Source organism: Erpetoichthys calabaricus, chromosome 9, assembly GCF_900747795.2.
Source record: "Erpetoichthys calabaricus chromosome 9, fErpCal1.3, whole genome shotgun sequence".
Lineage (NCBI taxonomy): Eukaryota > Metazoa > Chordata > Cladistia > Polypteriformes > Polypteridae > Erpetoichthys > Erpetoichthys calabaricus.
This window is the reverse complement of record NC_041402.2, coordinates 39146074-39166483: the sequence shown is the minus strand read 5'-3', so window position 1 is coordinate 39166483 and position 20410 is coordinate 39146074. Positions and strand designations below refer to the sequence as shown.

The following is a 20410-nucleotide window of genomic DNA, read 5'->3' as shown; positions in this document are numbered from 1 at the left end:
GCAAGTAAGTCAGTCTTAACAAGAGATGGCATAGCATTTGCTCCAGTACCATTTAACTGCATATCACACAGGCTTGATTGCTGAACCAATGGTCGATAAAAATATCCATCGCCAACTGTCTGGAAACAAAAAATAAAAAACAAAAACAAAACACACCTACTCTAACATTTGCAGAAATTACCTCAAAGCACCTAAATGTACTCATGTGCCTCACAAGAAAGCTGTCAATCACTCACATTCGCAGCAGGTGGTGTGCGAGAATCCTGTGCTATGCTAGTTTACATTTACATTTATTTGGCAGACGGTTTTATTCAAAGTGACTTAACATTTCAGATACAATTGGTTACATTTCTTTTGGTTTTCCAATTGGAGCACAATCAGTTGAAGTGACTTGCCACAACCTCAGAGTTTGAAATCCAAAGCCTTTACCACTGCGCCATATGAGTGTGCTGCAGCCAGACTTAGACTGCCTATTGTTTTTCACCCTTTAGATCACTCTTTTAGGTAGCTCACTATCCTTAAAATGATTGCTTATTGTGACTGCACGAGTTAGAATTCTTTTGTGCCTTTGGCACATTTTCCCCTACCCCTGAAGCTGTTCATTTGTGTGATGGAATGTCAGCTCACACCGAGGGTGACTGATCTCCAAGCTAATGCAACATGTCGACCATATTACAATATTTTTCTGTCACCATCAGTTTTCACAATCTGCTTACATGTGAAGGATCGCACATCATCCAGAGAGCATCTTTGCATTGTTATATTTTACATAACCAATGCAATGAAATCCGGGTACTGGACAAGAAGTGGTGGTGCAGTAGTGCTCGTTTGGTCTTGCGGGCAGTGCTTGAAATAGGCCAGTTCCAGCAGCACTCCGTTTCAAAGGATTACCTCAAAAGCACTCACAGACTGAAGAAGACTATTATATACCAATCAATACACACTTAATACATTTTATTTACAAAGCACCTTTCTCATGCTCAAGGCACTTTCTTAAACCTCCACTGTGTAAAGTAATAGTGAATTGGGAGTAGGAACCAGACAGACAATGACTAACAGAGTTCTACCAATAATTTGGTTCCATTTCAAGAATTGCTTGCAGGCAAATAGGAGTGTAATTTTACTGTGTAAATATAAATCTGAAACAATTTACATCATATATCAAAGCAGTGCCTTGCATTTTAAAAAGCCACTGCTATTGCCCTCCTGCATGAACATCATACATTGCAAACTTGCAATACCAATCAAGACTCGGTGAGAGGCCTTTAGTGGCATGTTGCTTGCATGCAAGAAAAAGGCAAAATATGCACTATAGACAAGCCACAAAGAAACAACGTACGGTCATGACCCGAGGTTCCACTGTGTGTATTTTTTATATTATATATATTCCACATAAGAAAATGTGGAAAAAGTGATTCCAGAAAGTGTTCACAGTGCATCACTTTTTCCACATTTTCTTATGTTACAGCCTTATTCCGAAATGGATTAGATTCATTTTTTTCCCCTCAGAATTCTACACACAACACCCCTTAATGACAACGTGAAAAAAGTTTACTTGAGGTTTTTGCAAATTTATTAAAAATAAAAAAACTGAGAAATTCCATGTACATAAGTATTCACAGCCTTTGCTCAATACTTTGTCGATGCACCTTTGGCAGCAATTACAGCCTCAAGTCTTTTTGAATATGATGCCACAAGCTTGGCACACCTATCCTTGGCCAGTTTCACCCATTCCTCTTTGCAGCACCTCTCAAGCTCCATCAGGTTGGATGGGAAGCGTCGGTGCACAGCCATTTTAAGATCTCTCCAGAGATGTTCAATCGGATTCAAGTCTGGGCTCTGGCTGGGCCACTCAAGGACATTCAGAGTGTTGTCCTGAAGCCACTCCTTTGATATCTTGGCTGTGCGCTTAGGGTCGTTGTCCTGCTGAAAGATGAACCGTCGCCCCAGTCTGAGGTCAAGAGCACTCTGGAGCAGATTTTCATCCAGGATATCATCTTTCCCTTTATCCTAACTAGTCTCCCAGTCCCTGCCGCTGAAAAACATCCCCACACCATGATGCTCCCACCACCATGCTTCACTGTAGGGATGGTATTGGCCTGGTGATGAGCCGTGCCTGGTTTCCTCCAAACATGACGCCTGGCATTCACACCAAAGAGTTCAATCTTTGTCTCATTAAACCAGAGAATTTTCTTTCTCATGGTCTGAGAGTCCTTCAGGTGCCTTTTGGAAAACTCCAGGTGGGCTGCCATGTGCCTTTTACTAAGGAGTGGCTTCCGTCTGGCCACTCTACCATACAGGCCTGATTGGTGGATTGCTGCAGAGATGGTTGTCCTTCTGGAAGGTTTTCCTCTCTCCACAGAGGACCTCTGGAGCTCTGACAGAGTGACCATCGGGTTCTTGGTCACCTCCCTGACTAAGGCCCTTCTCCCCCGATCACTCAGTTTAGATGGCCGGCCAGCTCTAGAAAGAGCCCTAGTTGTTTCGAACCTCTTCCACTTATGGATGATGGAGGCCACTGTCATTGGGACCTTCAAAGCAGCAGAAATTTTTCCGTAACCTTCCCCAGATTTGTGCCTCGAGACAATCCTGTCTTGAAGGTCTACAGACAATTCCTTTGACTTCATGCTTGGTTTGTGCTCTGACATGAACTGTCAACTGTGGGACCTTATATAGACAAGTGTGTGCCTTTCCAAATCATGTCCAATCAACTGAATTTACCACGTGTGGACTCCAATTAAGCTGCAGAAACATCTCAAGGATGATCAGGGGAAACAGGATGCACCTGAGCTCAATTTTGAGATTCATGGCAAAGGCTGTGAATACTTATGTACATGTGCTTTCTCAATATTTTTATTTTTAATAAATTTGCAAAAACCTCAAACTTTTTTCACGTTGTCATTATGGGGTGTTGTGTGTAGAATTCTGAGAAAAAAAATGAATTTAATCCATTTTGGAATAAGGCTGTAACATAACAAAATGTGGAAAAAGTGATGCGCTGTGAAAACTTTCCGGATGCACTGTATGTTTGTGTGTGTGTGTATATTATATAATATATATCTCATACACACACACTTTGAAAAGGCATGTGGCCTGATGAATAGCCATGTTAAAAAAAAAAATCCAAGAATACAGGACTCTTCCATACCTTTATTGTGGTTGTGTACTGTGCTGCATTAAGAAGCAAAATTTGCCACTTGCTTAACCCACTCAACTAACAGATGATTGGTCACATCTCACTCTCGAAGCATGTATGAATTATACAATTACTACTACAACCAATTCAATAGCACAAAATTGGCAATACTGATTATACTCCGTATCAAAGGGGATTAATGCATTAAAGAGGATTAAAACACCAACACATCTCTCTTCTTCTGGGACCGATGAGAAAACCACAACCTACAAGCCCATTCAATGTTAGCTCTGCAACTAAAGATTTAAACCTTTTCTAAAATCAAAGTTGCTTGATTTCAGACTGAATTTTGTGAAATACAACTCTGTCACACACAATTATCAATGTCTGTCTCCACACCGGTAATATTCTTCTCATTTCCCACTTCAGATTCAACGGTATTTATATATACCCCCCCCCCCCCCCCCTTAAGCACCTTAAATACAAAAGCTTGTATGTCACATGAGCTTATTCCCATCTCCTATTGTTGAGCAATGTATAAAATTTTCAGGTCAATTACCCCTCTTCAGCATCACCGATTGATAAAGTTATCCCCAGGTAGGGGGTTTCTCCATTGAAGCCGAGACCACCAGCATTGCTGTTCTGCACTTCCTGTAATTTTCCATATGACCACAGGGTGCCCCCATTGTTAACAGCCATTCACTATTATAACATATGGAAGTACCTTATTTAATATTGCAAAGCAAACAAACTGGTAGCTAAGAAATTAGGTGCACCAATTTGGAAATACTTCAGCTTCAAAGCAAATGTGTGGTCAGCCAAAAGATTTAACCAAACTCATTAGTCAACTAGGCAAAAAAAAAAAAAAAAAAGATACTGTTGTATAGTCAGCAGCAAGTTAGTTTGTGATACCTTCACAAGTTTAGGCAATGCTGCTGGTGAAAGTTAGAAAGGCTGATCTTACCAGCTGTTAGTTATTGGTGGTTTTGGATTTGGTAAAAGCATATAAGCAGGGCAATGCAAGATGAGCACAATGTAGCACATCCACATTGAGCACAAAAAAAAAAAAAAAAAAAAATCAGTTTTGACACAGTACACTTGTAGCATTATAGAACATAGATGAGCGATCAAGGAGACTGCAAGTCTTTATCAATAAAAACACTGTATAAAAATGGTGCAGCCACGATGTTCAACACCACAAAAATGTTGTCAGATTAGGTTTCCACTCACAAAATTCAAATTAGCAACTAGATCTGAATCAGTCTACTAAAGATGCATTTAAAGTTTCTAGTACAAATGCAATGTTTTTGCAGTCTGTGTGTATAAATTAGGATTAAAGTATTTAATCATGCAGTTCAATTCAGTTATGTAGGTAGTCATTGACTCATGTTTTGAAATCACTTCAGTTTTTTGTCCAGGGCCTCCCGATTCATTTGCACAGAAAAATCCTAAAATACAATAATACTGTTTGACTCATCTTGATGTCAGTAATATAGGCATGTGGAACATTGTTTCATGCCATTTTGAGTTTGGTGATCATGAATATTTGATTCTTTTGCAGTGGTCCTAATCCTCCAACAGCCACTCCCAGAAGGTTAAAAATGACATTTCAAGTTGTAAGGATATGAGGTATCATTTTGGATGGTATCAAGTGATTTTTCATCCTTTAGAGATATAGCCATCTATTGACCTTTGTCAAAGGGTGAAAAATGAAATTTCTCTTACAATTGAGAAACACACATTTATTATTTCAAATATCTGAAGCAACTATTGTTTATTATGCACTTATGAAGAAAATAGTTGCTTTGTTCAAATGAAATGTGAGTTAGGATGGCTTATGCTAATTCAGATTTAAATTTTATACTATTTTACACAGACAGTACTGCAATTTAACAACTATTGTTATTTATGAGATGAACAATTGGTGTATTACTTGTAAACACAAAACCGGTGAATAACCCAGATGAATTTTTAAGAAACCAGTGTTCTGTCTAGGTTTACATGGACAAGTTCACTTTTGAATCATTCCATTTCCCAGAAGCTCCAAAATCATTAAACAGTGCTAAAAAGAGGTACCATCATGGCCACCATGAATCCAAAAACAAGCATTAAGCCAGTGATAATTGTTATATAAATTCATTTAGTCCTTTATTCATTGTGAATTAAATGACATCCCACTCTTGAATAGCAACTGCTGCATCACCAGATCACACGGTTTCAACATACCTATAGGAAACAGCTACATAAAAACTAAATTGTCTCAACATTAAATGTTTGTTACCAGACTGTACGCAGTACACTCTTCAACTTAGCTGTGTGTTTGAGCCCTGCAAAAGGAGCAGTGAAGTGGTATGTTTTCTTTATACCTTAATCCAGTGCTGCTGGGATACCACCACCACAAGTATTTTTACTTCAGTAAAAATATATATTGCATTGAGTTACTTGTTACAATTAAAAAAGTAAAATCTGACTAGATGCTAAGCTTAGCACTGCACATTCAGCTCAACAACAAATTTTACAATTTATGAAAATATTGAAACATTTCAGCCAGGAGAAAGAATAATGCAATAGTGTGAGCATTTCACTCAGGAACTTTATGTTGAGGATACTTCGACCTGTGGCTGCTGAAAGCATATGTGAAGCAAAGACATGCAAAGGCGAACAGAGTTCAAACAGACATGCACAGACTACAAAATCCAGTTAAGAGCTTACATGGCCAAGTAAATGGGTTACACGCCGAGAAATCTACAACTGTTAACCATGTTTCTCAGAGACCAATAACCCAATTTTTTTTCTAAACAGAAAATTTTCAATTTTTATCAATTTTATAAAGTTGCTGCATGTCAATCTAAGGTATGCAAGTGAAGAACGAAAACACACACTGTTCAGTGTTCAGGTAGATTGGGCACTAGTTGACAAATTGTTCTTAGTAATGAAAGCAAAAGGTGAGTACACCACCTCCCCACCACCTCAATAATTCATTCATTACATTTATATAGTGCTTTTCTCAGCACTCAAAGCGCTATCCACACAGGGAGGAACCGGGAAGCGAACCCACAATCTTCCACAGTCTTCTTACTGCAAAGCAGCAGCACTACCACTGCGCCACCTGTGAGGACATATGAAAGTATTTAGTTCTGCCTCATGCAGAACAATTAGTATTTATTCAGCCTCACTAGATGAACCTCTAATACAAAAAGATTTTATGGCTTAGCTCAACAAATCAATTAGCATTTTAAACTCTAATACTTCTTGCAATATACAGTATTATGAATTTGGTCCTGTTCAAAGCCTTAAATCTGGTGCACATGTTCTACTAGACTTAGGAGAAAACTTTATAAAGATGTTTAGATGTTTTAAACACTTAATTCACTCTTCTTCTAGCCTTTCCTCCCAATTTTAGTTTCATGAGAGCAGAAATTTGAAAATATTTTCTTAGGGTAAAGAATACCTTATTACACACCTGCTTATCTAAATTACTTTAATTTGCTTTCTAAATAAAAAATGCACTACTATCAGCAAGGTGGAAAAGTATAGTGAAAAATAGGCATTAAAAATGGATAATGCTGCAATTCTTTTCAAAGCATGTATTGCACATTTTGTGTTACCCACATTCATTGTCACCATCAACAACAACATGGATCTCATTACTTTTCCTTAAATTATCCATAACTGTTACTTAGAGCCCCTGCCATAAAAATTGTACCTTTTAATTGGGTTTCCATTCTTATCTGAACAGAAGTCAATTACCAAGAATAAAGACTGATGATCACATTATTTAAATTACATTTCTCTAAGACACTATTTTAAACAGAAGAGCATGTATCATAAAGTTGATCAATACCTTTGTTATTTAATCCTTAGGAAATATCTGTTGATACTCATGACAGAAAAAAGCATCAATGTTTTACTGAAAATATATACTATGAATAAAAAAGGCAAATGATAATCGGTTTTCCCTCAGGTTTCATTCCCAATACTTTACATCAAGATACCATATGTACTGTAAATTCCCATTTAAACAGATCTGAAAATATACCTAAAAAAAGGTAAAACAGTCATTTCCCATCTAAAATAATATTTTATGCAGACTCCCTAGCATAACTACAATCATGAATGAACAAATACATGGAATTTAAACAATGAAGTAAAGAAGAAAACATAGAAAAAAAAAAAAAAATTTAGTTCAAATTGGGGGGAGGGGGGCTTTGTATCTAGTTTCATTAATATTGCTCAATAAAACATATATAAGTATATACATATATATAAAAAAAGATTTGATTCTATTTTGTTCATACAAAATATAACCAAGCCTCACAATGAACACCACCCAAATTTTACAGAAACAATCAAGCCACTTAAAGTTCGAATTTTGGCCTGAGGGACCACCCCTGGTAATGCATGTTTACCAAGTCATTAAAATTACCTAGGTGAAAAATGGACTGAACCTGACTAGTTAGATGTGTATTGTCTTAATCTGACATTTCATTAAATACCTCATAACAGTAAAGCTTTGGCTTGATATCAAAAAATATTTATTGTATTGCTCTTTTGCTCAATATTAACAACCATTAATAATATCCATAGAGAGTGACTATAGTCATCCCTTAGGATCTGCAGGGGATTTTTTTTCCAGGACTCCCTGCTGATACCAAATTCCATGGATGCTCAAGTCCATTACATAAAATGGACTAGTATTTGTATAAAACCTAGGCACAACCTCCTGTATACTTGAAACCATCTCTAGATTGCTTATAATAGCACTAGCAGCATTAGCACTTCCACAAATTTCAGCTTCATTCTGCAAATGCTTGGTTCTTTCTTCTTGATCTTACAGACCACTTTGGCAGGCAACATGCCATTCTTCGAAAGATTTTTATTTTCTTGTTGAGAAATAGCACTTTACTCTCCTTCCTACAGTCTGGTCATAGTCTGATACAGGCAACTGCTGATATGGTTGCACACAGAGGATGTACACCCGGGTGGATTTATAGTTCAAACATTTTGGGTGCAGCAGGACACTGCACAGTTACGGAATTTCCTGGCTCCCAAAATTCTTTGCCTTTACATATTGATCTTGCAGACTTTTCCAATTCAGCCTATACATCACTTCATTTGCATATATTCTGCATAGTGCTCCATGCAGGCCAAATCCAAGTATTTCTCTGTTTGGAACTTTTCGGATAATACAACAGGATCATTTTAAAGTCAAACCCACACGAGATGCAAATTTTCTAATTTATTCTTCAGTACATTTTCAATAACCATTAGCACCAGAAGCATTACCTTTCCTTGTAAACTGTGCTATACAAAAAAAATATCCTTATGTTACCCATAAGAGTGGTTTTAAAATACCATCGTAGCAATTATTGTTGCACACTTTTTACTAGTAGACTGAATTTTAGAAACGACGGTTTATGAAAATAAATTCCTAAATTGGTTAAGTACAGTTTATCAAAAACAAAAACTTCAAAACGACTATACCCAACAACTCATGTCTGCATTTTTAGCTGCAGCAAATCCATTAACCAAACCATGTCATTTTAAGATCATGTCCACAGATCTTTCACATAGTCAATGCTTTTAGCATGCTACTCAGCCTCTGAAGAACTGAAAGCTAAAAGGAATGAATTACAAGCAACACCATAATAGTTAGTTGGGATAGCATATAAAAGCTCAAGTGCAGTAATTTGTAGAGATCAATGGCAAATATTTCCCTAATAAGAGACAATGTTAAATTAGTTGACAACCTAGCAACACTAGTCATTTGACAGATTTAAAATATTGTTGCAGCACAAATTTTTCCTACAAACTACAATGACAATTACAATGCCATAAAAGCATAGTCTAGCACTGAAGCAAATTACTTCCCAATGTAACATGTCACATCTGGATCAAAGCTTGCTGTATCAGAAAAAGTGTGTTCACATCAACCTGCTAGGTACTAACCCAGAACAAAACCGATAGCTGTGCATGAATAGCACATTAACAGCAACACATTACTCTTCAATAGCTCCATAACAGTGCGAGTTATTCAAAAGTTAAATGGTATTTTTAAAAGATAAAATGAGGAATTTAACAATTACGTAGCATGAACTGCTAATATGGTAATATCCAATAAGAACCAATGAACTCTAAAATTGCATGCGACATTGTTTAGTCCAGTCTACTGCATTTTCCTTATTACTCTGGCATCAAGCATATGGAAAAACAAGCTAAATATTAAATGCACCATATTTAAAAATTGCATAATACAGGAAAAGTGTATAAGTGAGAGGTGAGCACATAACTCACAAAAGATTTTACATACTGCATTTAACTATACTTTAGCAAACACTTGATTTTAGTAAGCTCATCAGCTTGTGCTTATACTGTCAGTTTAAATACTATTGCTAAGGGCAGGGAAAACCAGAAAGCTCTGACTGGGTTCAAGAAATGTTCAGTTGCAATTCAGTCAAGATATTACATTGCCATCAAAAAACAGATTAAATACTGATGCATTAGATTAACCTAAATTTTTTGTGATGTAGTATGAATCAACACCGAGAGGTTATCCAGATCAAATGCTATCCGCAGCAATAAACAGGGTTATCTGATAGAAACACCTATGAAAATTAAATACAGCACCTTCACTAACTTAAGTCAAAAAAGGGGCATAATAGTACTGTATTTATAAAGGACACATGCTCCTTACAGTGAAAAATGGATTAGGCCCAATATCCAAAAAGTTGCTGAACAGAGCAGCAAACCATTTTCTGTTGAATGTTTTACCTCATAAAATGACTATATAATTAAACATGGGCGTGCTAGATGTCTACAGGCTACTTGGCAAGACAGGGCCTGCAGAGCTGCCATTACCAACTGCCACAGCTGCTGAAAGAAAGCTGCAGAGCCTATGGTCTTGTAAAGAGGCACATTCCCATAAAAGCACATAAGCCAAAATTAAAATTTGGATTGTATACACAGTATGGGAAATGGCAATGTTAATTAATCTTTACCTAACACTTTAACATGAAATAGTTACAAGTTAAATTTAAAATTCAGCTACAATTAGTATGTTTTATTAAAAGAAAAAAAACCATCCAAATACACACAAATTTCACATTCTATGCACACGTAAAGCAATCAGTTTTGTAAAAAGAAAATCTGATATATGCAATACTAACAGATTGAGCAAATTAACTTCCTCAGTATACAACTACTCCATATATTGCACACATACGAACTTAATGGAGATTGTTGAAGGCTGCTCCTAGCTTAGGAAGGGGTTTCAAAGAGCAACATTATTTAACATCCCCAGAACAGTAATTCAAATCAGGAATAATCATTTTATAGCATTTTACATTTTCTTCCTCCTCAACCACCAGTGCCTCACCACATTTTATCGCAAAGTTAAAATCCACCTTTTAAAGCAGCTTTCAAGTTCTTAGTGAGTTACGTTTACAAACATTTACAGCTGATCAGACGTTTCACTTAATTTGAAACTCTTCTGTCCCCCCCCCCCCCCCCCCCCCCCCATTTTAAAACCCAAAAGCAACTAATAAATTTAAAGTATAACAAAAACAAACCGGCAACTGGCTTGTACTTGTGCTGGCTGAGAATGTACATTGCTGCCTAAACTGTATGCACCCTTTTTACCAAACAGAAAAATATATATCTCAAAATATTTGGTCACCTAATATCACACCTGCTAAAGAAGCACAAATCAAGCAAAAATCCAGCCTGGCACTAAAAGGAACAACAAATATACAGCGGTTTGTATTTAAAGTTGAAATGCAAGTATCAAATTCAAATATGCCTTAGAATCATTTTCCCTTAAAGGACAGATTCTGAAATGCCAGTACTCAAGTTATTGGTGAAGCTGTTGCTTGACTACATATGAGAAATGTGTGTCTCTGTGAAATCTAGAAAATTTACTAAAACCTGTCTTATTGAAATAACCAATTCTATTCTAAATCAAACTGTAATCTTTTACAGAAAAGTTACACTACAGCAGATGAGACCAATAAAGCAAGTATTACAACTGATATTTACTCCATACAACACAAGACATTCAATTCCTAACAACAAAAACAGTTGAAATTAACATTGTGCAAGTCTGATATGCGCTTTTACAGAGAATACAGTAATAAAAAGATGTCAGTGTAGGAAGGAAAAAAAATCAACCATTAAAACTAACTGCATATGATGCCAATAAGATTGCTGTTTCAGTGTTAGAAGGGCTGCTTGGCTAGATCAATCTGGGCAAATTAGTACAGCATGACTTCATTGCATAACAAGACCCCTTTGCTTTAAAAATGTAATGCAGTGCACATGTTACTATGTGGAGAGTGTTCAGATTTACTGAAAAGCTAAAAAGTGTTTTAAGCGATAGACAGACAATACAGTATGTCTGCATCAGAAACGGTCTTCCTCTCCAAAACAGTGCTAGAGTCACTCACATCTCTGCAGTATTAGGCCTACTTCACAGTTATGGGTGTTAAAGTGGTAAGGTCAGAATCCTGTCCTGTGTTCATGTCTATCAGGATGTATTCCGACTAGAGGGACCAATTTCTAAAGGTGTAATTAATGAACAAAGTCTTGCACATCTTTCAACCCGCCGCAGTCATAAAGAGTTCTAGATGGGCAAAGCCCTGTGGAACAAAATAAGTTGACACGGTTATGACGTATATAAACAAAATGGGCCTTTAAAACTTTAAACGTTTTTAATCAGCACATACATCTGCTCTTCTCGACACTGAGGGCAACTTGCATTAATCAGCCGAGAACACTTGCATGTCCACTAGACAGGACACTCACACAAGCAACCATTCACTCTCATTCGAGGCCACTTTCGAATCACCAAAGAGTAGCACTCTAACCGTTTAAAAAGAAAATCAAACTTTATTGATGAAGCGATCACACAAACTATAAAATTACATCAATAAGCAATTCAATCAGCATCCCGACACCCTACAAATTTCACGAGTTTCAGTGACTGAAATCAGTTTTTTAAATCACTGATGTACGGAACGCTCATTCAACACGCCATTCCCGACAACCACTTCTATTACAGTACTGAGCGTTTTTGTCGTGCTTTAAAGTTATCATTCGGCATAAGCCATAGCAGAAAACACTTGCTACCGATTAATGATTGTGAAAGAAGCCTTAATTTGACTCACCTGCTGTAGGACCCTGTCCAGAGGTTCAGCTCGGCTCAGCTCCTCAACCGAAAGGCCCGTGTCCTCCTTGCACTGTTCACTTAGCTCCAAGTTATCGGGCTTCACAAGACACCTGTGCGTTTCCCCAAACTGGAAAAAAGTCATACATTTATGTTGGAGGTAGGCCTCAAGTTTTCAAATAAACACAACTAAGTCCGCAAGGCGATAAAGGCGGCGGGCGTCATTCAGCACAGCAAACCCACGCGGAGGTAAAGTTCCGAGTCGGCCGCCGGCTTCTAATTTGACTCCACCGCCGAAGCGTGCGGCCCGTCACAATCAGACGTATTAATAAATCTGATTAGCTCGACTCCCGGAAACACATTTACACCTGTGATACCACCGAAAAACCGCACTAGAGAAAACTTGCAGAATCTTAAGTGAAATGTGTCAGAAAAGAAGACGACACGAGCCTTTCTGACCCCCTTGTCGCTTTTAGGGGGAATGAAGAGAAATCAGCTCAGATTATCCGTACCTTGTTGTTCTGAAGATCCACAATTTGCCACACCAAGAGAATTAATTCCCTCTCATCCGAACCCAGTTTAGCCCCATTTGCACCAGCTGTTGCCCCAAAGAAAACCACCAGAGTATCGCTGTGCGAAGCCATCAGGAGGGGTAAACTACAATTCGAAGCACAGATGAAACAAAACAAAAAAAAAAAAGAGAAAATATAACACGAAGGGTTCACCTTTTGCCAAGTGATAAGACAGGCGAGGTATAGGGGAGGGTATGTGAAAGGATATATAAAAAGGTTAAATCCCCAACAAAAATATAAAAAAGCAACACATAAGAAGTGCGGAAAAGCGGAGGACCCGCTCCAAGTGTACCTGGCCACAGGTTCGTTTATGTAATTCCAGACTTTCTGGTTCGACTAGGAAATAAAAACAGAGCACTTTCACAGTGACACCATGACGCCGCTCGGGTGGGGGTGTGCTTTTCGTTCGCCTTTTCTTTATTTTTTTTCTCCCCTTTCACTCTTCCCGGCTACCTGCTGTCCACGTGATCCAAACCCCGCCCGACCTCGCGGCCTGCTATTGGTTTTCACCCCAGGTGAAGGTGTGGCGAAACTAGGGCGCACACCTGGGAGGGGCGGGACAAAGTTCCCAGGAAGTGGCAAATACGGAGCAGATAGTCTTGATTTCTTGTTTTAAACAGTACCCAACAGGTTAAATTTGTTCTTTGATGTGTTTATTATTACTATTGAGGGTTAACACTTACAGTCATGTGAAAGAGGAGTGGAAATTGTTGACTTTTGTAACAAATTTAAACAGGCAAACATTAGATCTTCATGCAATGCCTCCAGATAAGGTGACTGGTGTACCTGAACAAATGACACATAAATTTGACATGGTGTATTCATTCTCATAATCTTAATTTACAAAAGTGCAGATTTGTCACATGGAAAAAGTAAATCCACTCCTACATTTATCACCACACCAAATCCTCAAGATTAGAATCAGAGGTTCCAGATTAGGTGTCAATGATTAGAGCCTCCTTAAGGAGTATTCAGGTTGACCCTGTTTTACTTAAACTGCAGATTTAGAGGGTCTGCTGTTCTTATTGCTATTGATGTGTGCATTGTCATCATGCCCAGAGTGCTTTCTAAGATCCATAGAAAGAAGGCTATGGATGTCTAGCAGTCTGGCAATGGATTTAAAAAAGACCATCTGATTTTTTGAAATCAATCATTCCAATGTAAGGAAAATCATCTACAACAGGTGTACATTTCAAACTACTTCTAATCTGTCCATGACTGGCTGGCCTGGAAAATTCAACCCAACAGCTTACTATTTGATGCTAAAAGAAGTATCCAAGAACTCCAAAATTTCATCATAGGATCTTCAGGTAACTCTTGCAAACGTTTGGTGCCAAACTGCATTCATCTACAATTGGTGATTGCACAAATTTGACATGCATAATATGAGTGCCGGGTAAGTCTTTGCTGTACAAAAAGAACATCCAAGCACAACTACAGTTTGTAATTTAACATCTAGCCAAAGGCTATGAATTCTGGGACCGATGAATCAAAGATAGAGTTGTTTGGCCACTGTTAACAGTAGACATGTTTGGTTCTAACTGAAGACATTTCAGGAAAGGAAACCCATACTCATTATGAAGGATGGTGGTGGAAATGTTATGGTTTGGGGTAGTTCTGCTACCTCAGGGTGTTGGCAGCTTGCAGTTACCAAGTCAACTATAAATTCTACATCACTATAATGATCTGAAGCATAAAGCAAATTCACCAAGGAATTGCTCAAAGAGGAGAAATTAAGGGTTAAGGATTGGCCTAGTCAAATCCCTGATTTGAATCCTATTGAAATGTTATGGGGTGATTTGAAAAGGACAGCACATGCAAGAAGACCCACAAACCTCTTGAAACTGGAGGAATTTTGCATGGAAGAATGGACAAAATTTCAGTCTGGTGGGCAAGGTGGGCAGTAACACAACACACCTACAAGAAGTCATTTGTTGTAAAGGAGACAATACCAGCTTCAGAGGCCAAGTACGTACCTACTTTTTTCCCTCTAGCAGACCATTACATTTATTGAATAAATGATTGAAAAAAATTTCCTTCTTTTTGTTCAAGTATATCCCCTTTATCTGTAGGTATTGCTTGTCTGAAGATCTACTGTTTGCCGGTTCAAACAAGCTGAAAAAATCACCAATTTCCATGGGGTGTATTTACTTTTTCACAGGACCAAAAGGTTTAATCCATATTTAAAGATGGAATCACAGAGTATCATTTGGTTAATGTATTGTTCTTTTCATCATCATAGTAAATGAAGGAGAATAACATTAAGGAAACTCTGAAATTGAATTAAACAGTTTGGGCAATTTGGATAAGTTTGGCACCAGTGTGGTAGGTCTGACCTTTAACAGCAATAAGAAGGCTCACCTGGATGAAGTGGAGAGTGCCACCCCCTCAATATGAACAGCACTCTCAGTTCACCCTGCACTCTTAAAACTAATGGTTCTGAAATGGCATTTTAGTGGATTATGTGTTTCCTCATAGAACCATCGCTTGACAAAGAACCATTCACTTCTCTGAAGGGTTCTCCACATAGGAAATTGGGTATTTGCCTTTGAAAAGATTCCTAATATATGGACAAAACAGAAATCTTTAATGTATAATCGACTATCAGGATATTACCAGACCAAGAAGATCTGAACTTGGGTGTTGTATGCAGAATAAGTCTTTTAAAATCAGTGATCCACTAGTATTTCATAAATCCATTATTATCAATTCATAGCTATTTATAGAACCTGTTATGGACTTATGTAAATAAAGGTTCTCCCTGGAACCTGCATGTGGATTGTTGTTTTAGGAACCAAAAATGGTTACCTTATGGCATCACTCTGAAGAACCTCTTTGGCAACTTAAATTTTAAGAGTGTGCTGTATTACATTGTAGCATGTTTTAGAGTTTTGTTCTGGAGCTGGGCTAAATCTGCATAGCTCCTTCACGGGCCCTTGACTGTCAGTTCTGCTATGAACACTGCTTTCTACAGTTTGTAGAGATTCCCTAGACACCTAATGTTTAAAATCTATCAGGTATACTTCAAACATTCTCTTGGAGTCCTCTAGTGATATATTTTGTGTATTGATTTCTAAGTTTGTGCTGTTCAGTTGTTACTGTATATTTGTGACAGTCCAGATTATGTCTTTACCTGAAATAAAAAAAGCATTTTCATTATTACTGCGGTGGGTTGGCACCCTGCCCAGGATTGGTTCCTGCCTTGTGCCCTGTGTTGGCTGGGATTGGCTCCAGCAGACCCCCGTGACCCTGTGTTCGGATTCAACGGGTTGGAAAATGGATGGATGGATGGATTTTCATTATTATCAAGGCCACACCTGCTGATCATGCCTACATCATAAATAACAACCAAACAGAGCCTTGCTTCTTAAAGCATCATAAGTATCTTGATTTGCATAAGTAAAATGACAATTCACAATATAAATATATCACATAACAAACATTTTACATTTCCAAACATATCTGAATTGTAGTCATTAGTCCCTGTTCCCTATTGCCAATGGGATGCTCCTTATACTGTACAAAGGAGTTACAAAAGGTTCTATCTCATCTCAAGAGGATCTTCAAAAACAGCTCACCATCTTTGACACGTGTTGTTTTTCCTTTGTTCAATAACCCCGGCAGAGAGTGGCATCTGATATTCAAAGGACAGATAGAACCACATAAACTGAATTCTTCAGAGATCTCCCCCATCTGGGTCATCGAAAAAAGACCCTGTCCTCCTCTTTTTTTTTCCTTCCCAGTTCAGGGTTAGGACACTTTCAATTCAGATACCAATCCCTCTAACACTAACGTTCAGTACACTTTCTTACTTTGATTAGTAATGTATTATTTAAGTGGCTCTCTGTCCTCATTGATTCCATTACATGTACAATTATGCTGTTTATCAAGGAAGAACGGCGCACATCTGATATTGCATTGAAATATTGTTAGCTGTGCAAAGTGCCTTGTAAAAAAACACACTATTAATGCTACTATACAAAATGAATATTCAATGATTGATTATGTTTGTTGGAATATTTAATGATTAGTCACATTTGTTACAGTCTTTATTTTTTGCATTTGTTATTATAATTAAGTTGAAAAGTGTCTTTATTCAGATAATCTCCATAGTAAAAAGTATCATTCAACAAGACAATTGAAGAATAGTTTACATGAATAAAAATCTATAAAAATAGCATCACTGATTACAGAAAGACAGCACTGCTGCCTCATATCTACATTACAAACACACACCTATCCATTGTCTCTGTGTTCTTTGCATGTTCCCCCTGTGTCTGTATAGGTTTTTCTTCCAAGCATTTTGGTTTTAATCCTAGTATTTGAACCGCAAACACTCCAATATCCTAGAAAATGGTCTCAAATTATCTGCTAGTGGATCTCTACTCCTAATAGCTTGTTCCATATTTCACACTGGCTACTTGATTGGATTAAGATTGCATGTTTATATTAAGATGAATTCACTGCCATTTTTATAGAATTGTTTCAGGACTTTCCTAGTCTTGTGGCACTGAGCATTATCTTGCTTATAAAGCTCATGAGCCTGATCAGCAATGAAGCTCAGATATTCTGTGGCACTCACATATTTCTTTAATCTTATCAATTTGTTCCATGAAAACACCTACCACACTCTTGCACAGACTATACCAGCCTGCTTTTTTGACACTGGCCAAGGTGAATCCATAGACTTATGGGTTTTTTGCTGGTTCCCCATTCTCCTATAAGTCTGAATCATCAAGAACTGGATGTCATCAGTTCATTTGTTTCTCTTCCAGTTCTTCAGTGACCAGCATTCTTCAGTGAATGGCAATTGTAGCCTCTGTCTTTTCACTGACTATAAATGCAAAGAATTATTAATTATTATTATAGAGTGGAATTCATTTCAGTTGTTGGCTGCCTTTCTCCATGCACAGTTTTACATTCCAATATGCCTCTTGCTGCACCATTCTTGTACTCTGTTACCTGACAGACAGTAAGTCATCTGGTAGTGTGCTAAGGTCATGTCAGCATTTTTTAGGCATCTTCATCAAAAGTCACCTTCTGACAACAGGACCACTTTAAGCTGGGTATTTTGTTGGTGGTGGTCCATTCTGAATACTGTACATTCATGCCAATTTGTGTGGTATTATTATTTAACATTCAAAGTTACAAAAAAACTTTAATTTGCCATTCAGTGGTCTCTGTCTCTGAACTGCATGTCTATCGGTTTTAAATCAGTCCTTACATATGATTCTGTTATGGATTGAGTAGTCATTAAGGTGGGAGGGCAGGTAGATGTACTTACACAGGCACTTAGACCTCATCCATACTACAATGTTTTTATTTAAAAAAGCAGACATTAGTCTCTGTTTCATCTGTACACTAACCAAGCATTTTCAACCTTTGAAAACAGAGACTTCTGAAAATTTTGTGCAGAGCCATATACAGTAATTCTGAAAACAGAGCCTCGGCATTGTAAGTTGGATGAGTGAAGATGTGGACTGTGATCACACTCTCATTTGTTTCTGCTTATTAAGTAGCCATTACCTGAATGAATCCTGTACTTTGCAATGTTTCATTCTCTGATTAATCACCCTTCACAGAAGACTAACAATGTCCCACATGGCAGACATAGAAGAGTAGCTTTCCATGGTGCTTGTTGTGTTGCTTACCTGTATGCACCAAAATTGGATTTTGTACAGTTTGAATGCTGCATGCATGTGCAAAAGGCAAATAGTTTACCAGCTGCTATAGATTTCTAATAAATCCAGTGGCTGGTTCCTTGCCAGGATGGGAGGCCTGCTCAGAAAGACTGTGGGTGGCTGTTTCCAGGGGCTATGTTCTTTCCCCATGTACACAATGGCAATATGTCACTAGTGGAATTCCCATATGGATACCAGCAGGCAAGCCTGGGAATTGCAATCTCATAGGACAGCCCTGTTGGGGTTTTTGGGTGCCACCTCTGGGAGCTGAGTCAGAATATTGCACCTTCTTTGAAGCACTTCTGCCAGACCCAGAGGTGCTTCTGACATTCAAGGCTGTGGCATTGGCAACACTTCTGGGTGTGACATAAAAGAAGCTGGTTTTCCTGACTCAGGACTCATAGTCAGGAGTAGGTGGATGCAACTGCCTGGGAGATGTGGAAGGAGAGAAAAATTCATTGTTGTACTGTGGTGTCTTGACTTGAGTATTGGGAAGCCAAATACAAGGTCAAAGTATCATTGTAAATAAGAACATCTTGTGTTTAAATCTGAGACTGTGTTTGTGTAATTGTGTCTGGGGTTTGGAGAGCTGCTAAACCCATTAGTGGTCACAACTTGAAGAACACTTCAATATTTAACTAGCTGTACTACCCGTCTGGGATGGGTTGAAATATAAGTAATCAACATAGACCCCAGGGCACCATATATTGGAATATATTTTGTAATGCATGTAAACACATTGCATTTCTCGTTTCAAGAGATGGCACCTGAAAAATATTAGTAGTAATACTATGCATTACTACAAATGTTTATGATGCGCTTTCTGTTGGAATGACAAGTACAATGCATATGTCTGTTATATGTCATTTGGTATAGGATTTGTAAAAAGCAGTGTTAATGTGTGGGATGCACCATCTGTTGAAATGACAAATGCAGTGCATTTTATTGCTACAAATGTTTGTGATTCACCATCTGTTGGAATGACAGGCACACACACACTGCAAAAAATGAAATCTTAACAAGCCAGAAAATCTTGAAAAGAAATAATAGATCTTGTTTTTTTTATTTTAAGAATAACTGAATTGAGTAGATTTGTATGTGTAAGATATATAATCTCATTTTTAGAAAATTTAACAAGTTAACAAGTTAAACTTTCTCACTATATTGGCAGATAATTTTGCTTGAATCTAATACCTAGAAAAAGGTATTAGAAAAAGGTATTAGAATCAAGCAAAATTATCTGCCAATACAGTGAGAAAGTTTAACTTGTTAACTTGTTAAATTTTCTAAAAATGAGATTATATATCTTACACATACAAATCTACTCAAGTCAGTTATTCTTAAAATAAAAAAACAAGATCTATTATTTCTTTTCAAGGTTTTCTGGCTTGTTAAGATTTCATTTTTTGCAGTGCAGACACTTACCCTTAAGGTGGATGAGAAGATAGTTATTTTTTTGATTTCTATGTTTTAAGTAGAGTATTTTCCAGCTATGTTGACAGAAGCGCTGAGAGCTTACCAAAACTATGAATAGAAGATGAAGAAGAAGAAGGGAAAGCAGTTAAGGAAGATTAAGGTATTAAACCAATCCTGTCATAGGCTCTTGTAGTTTGAATGCTTTCCACTGGAGTACCTAATTACACTATATCAGATTTACTCTGTAGAATATTCACCCACCTCTTTTCCACAGCCATTTTTCTTGTCTAGTATGGGACTGTTTGGAGATATAGCCTAGTATAGAACCAAAGGCAATAAATAACCCTGATCTAGATACTTCTGGAAACTACAGCCAAACTTGGTCACACTGGGCTAACTTAGAGTCATCCATCCGCCTAACATCATGATGGGCAAAGTCCATTTT

At 37.6% G+C, this 20410-nt stretch overlaps 1 protein-coding gene across 6 annotated transcripts in view; it reads right to left on the bottom strand.

Moving 5' to 3' along the window:
- Positions 1-13313, bottom strand: part of esrp2 (epithelial splicing regulatory protein 2) — a 43878-nt gene extending 30565 nt beyond the window's left edge. For 5 of the 6 annotated variants that reach the window (XM_028809330.2, XM_028809332.2, XM_028809331.2 and 2 more), the window contains exons 1-3: positions 13161-13313; positions 12809-12953; positions 12298-12426 (exon numbers count right to left, since the gene is read on the bottom strand). In XM_028809330.2, the coding sequence (XP_028665163.1) occupies positions 12298-12426; positions 12809-12940 (261 nt within the window). In that variant the 5' untranslated portion in view covers positions 12941-12953; positions 13161-13313. The other variant, XM_028809329.2, reaches the window with a different exon arrangement.
- Positions 13314-20410: the final 7097 nt, after the last annotated feature.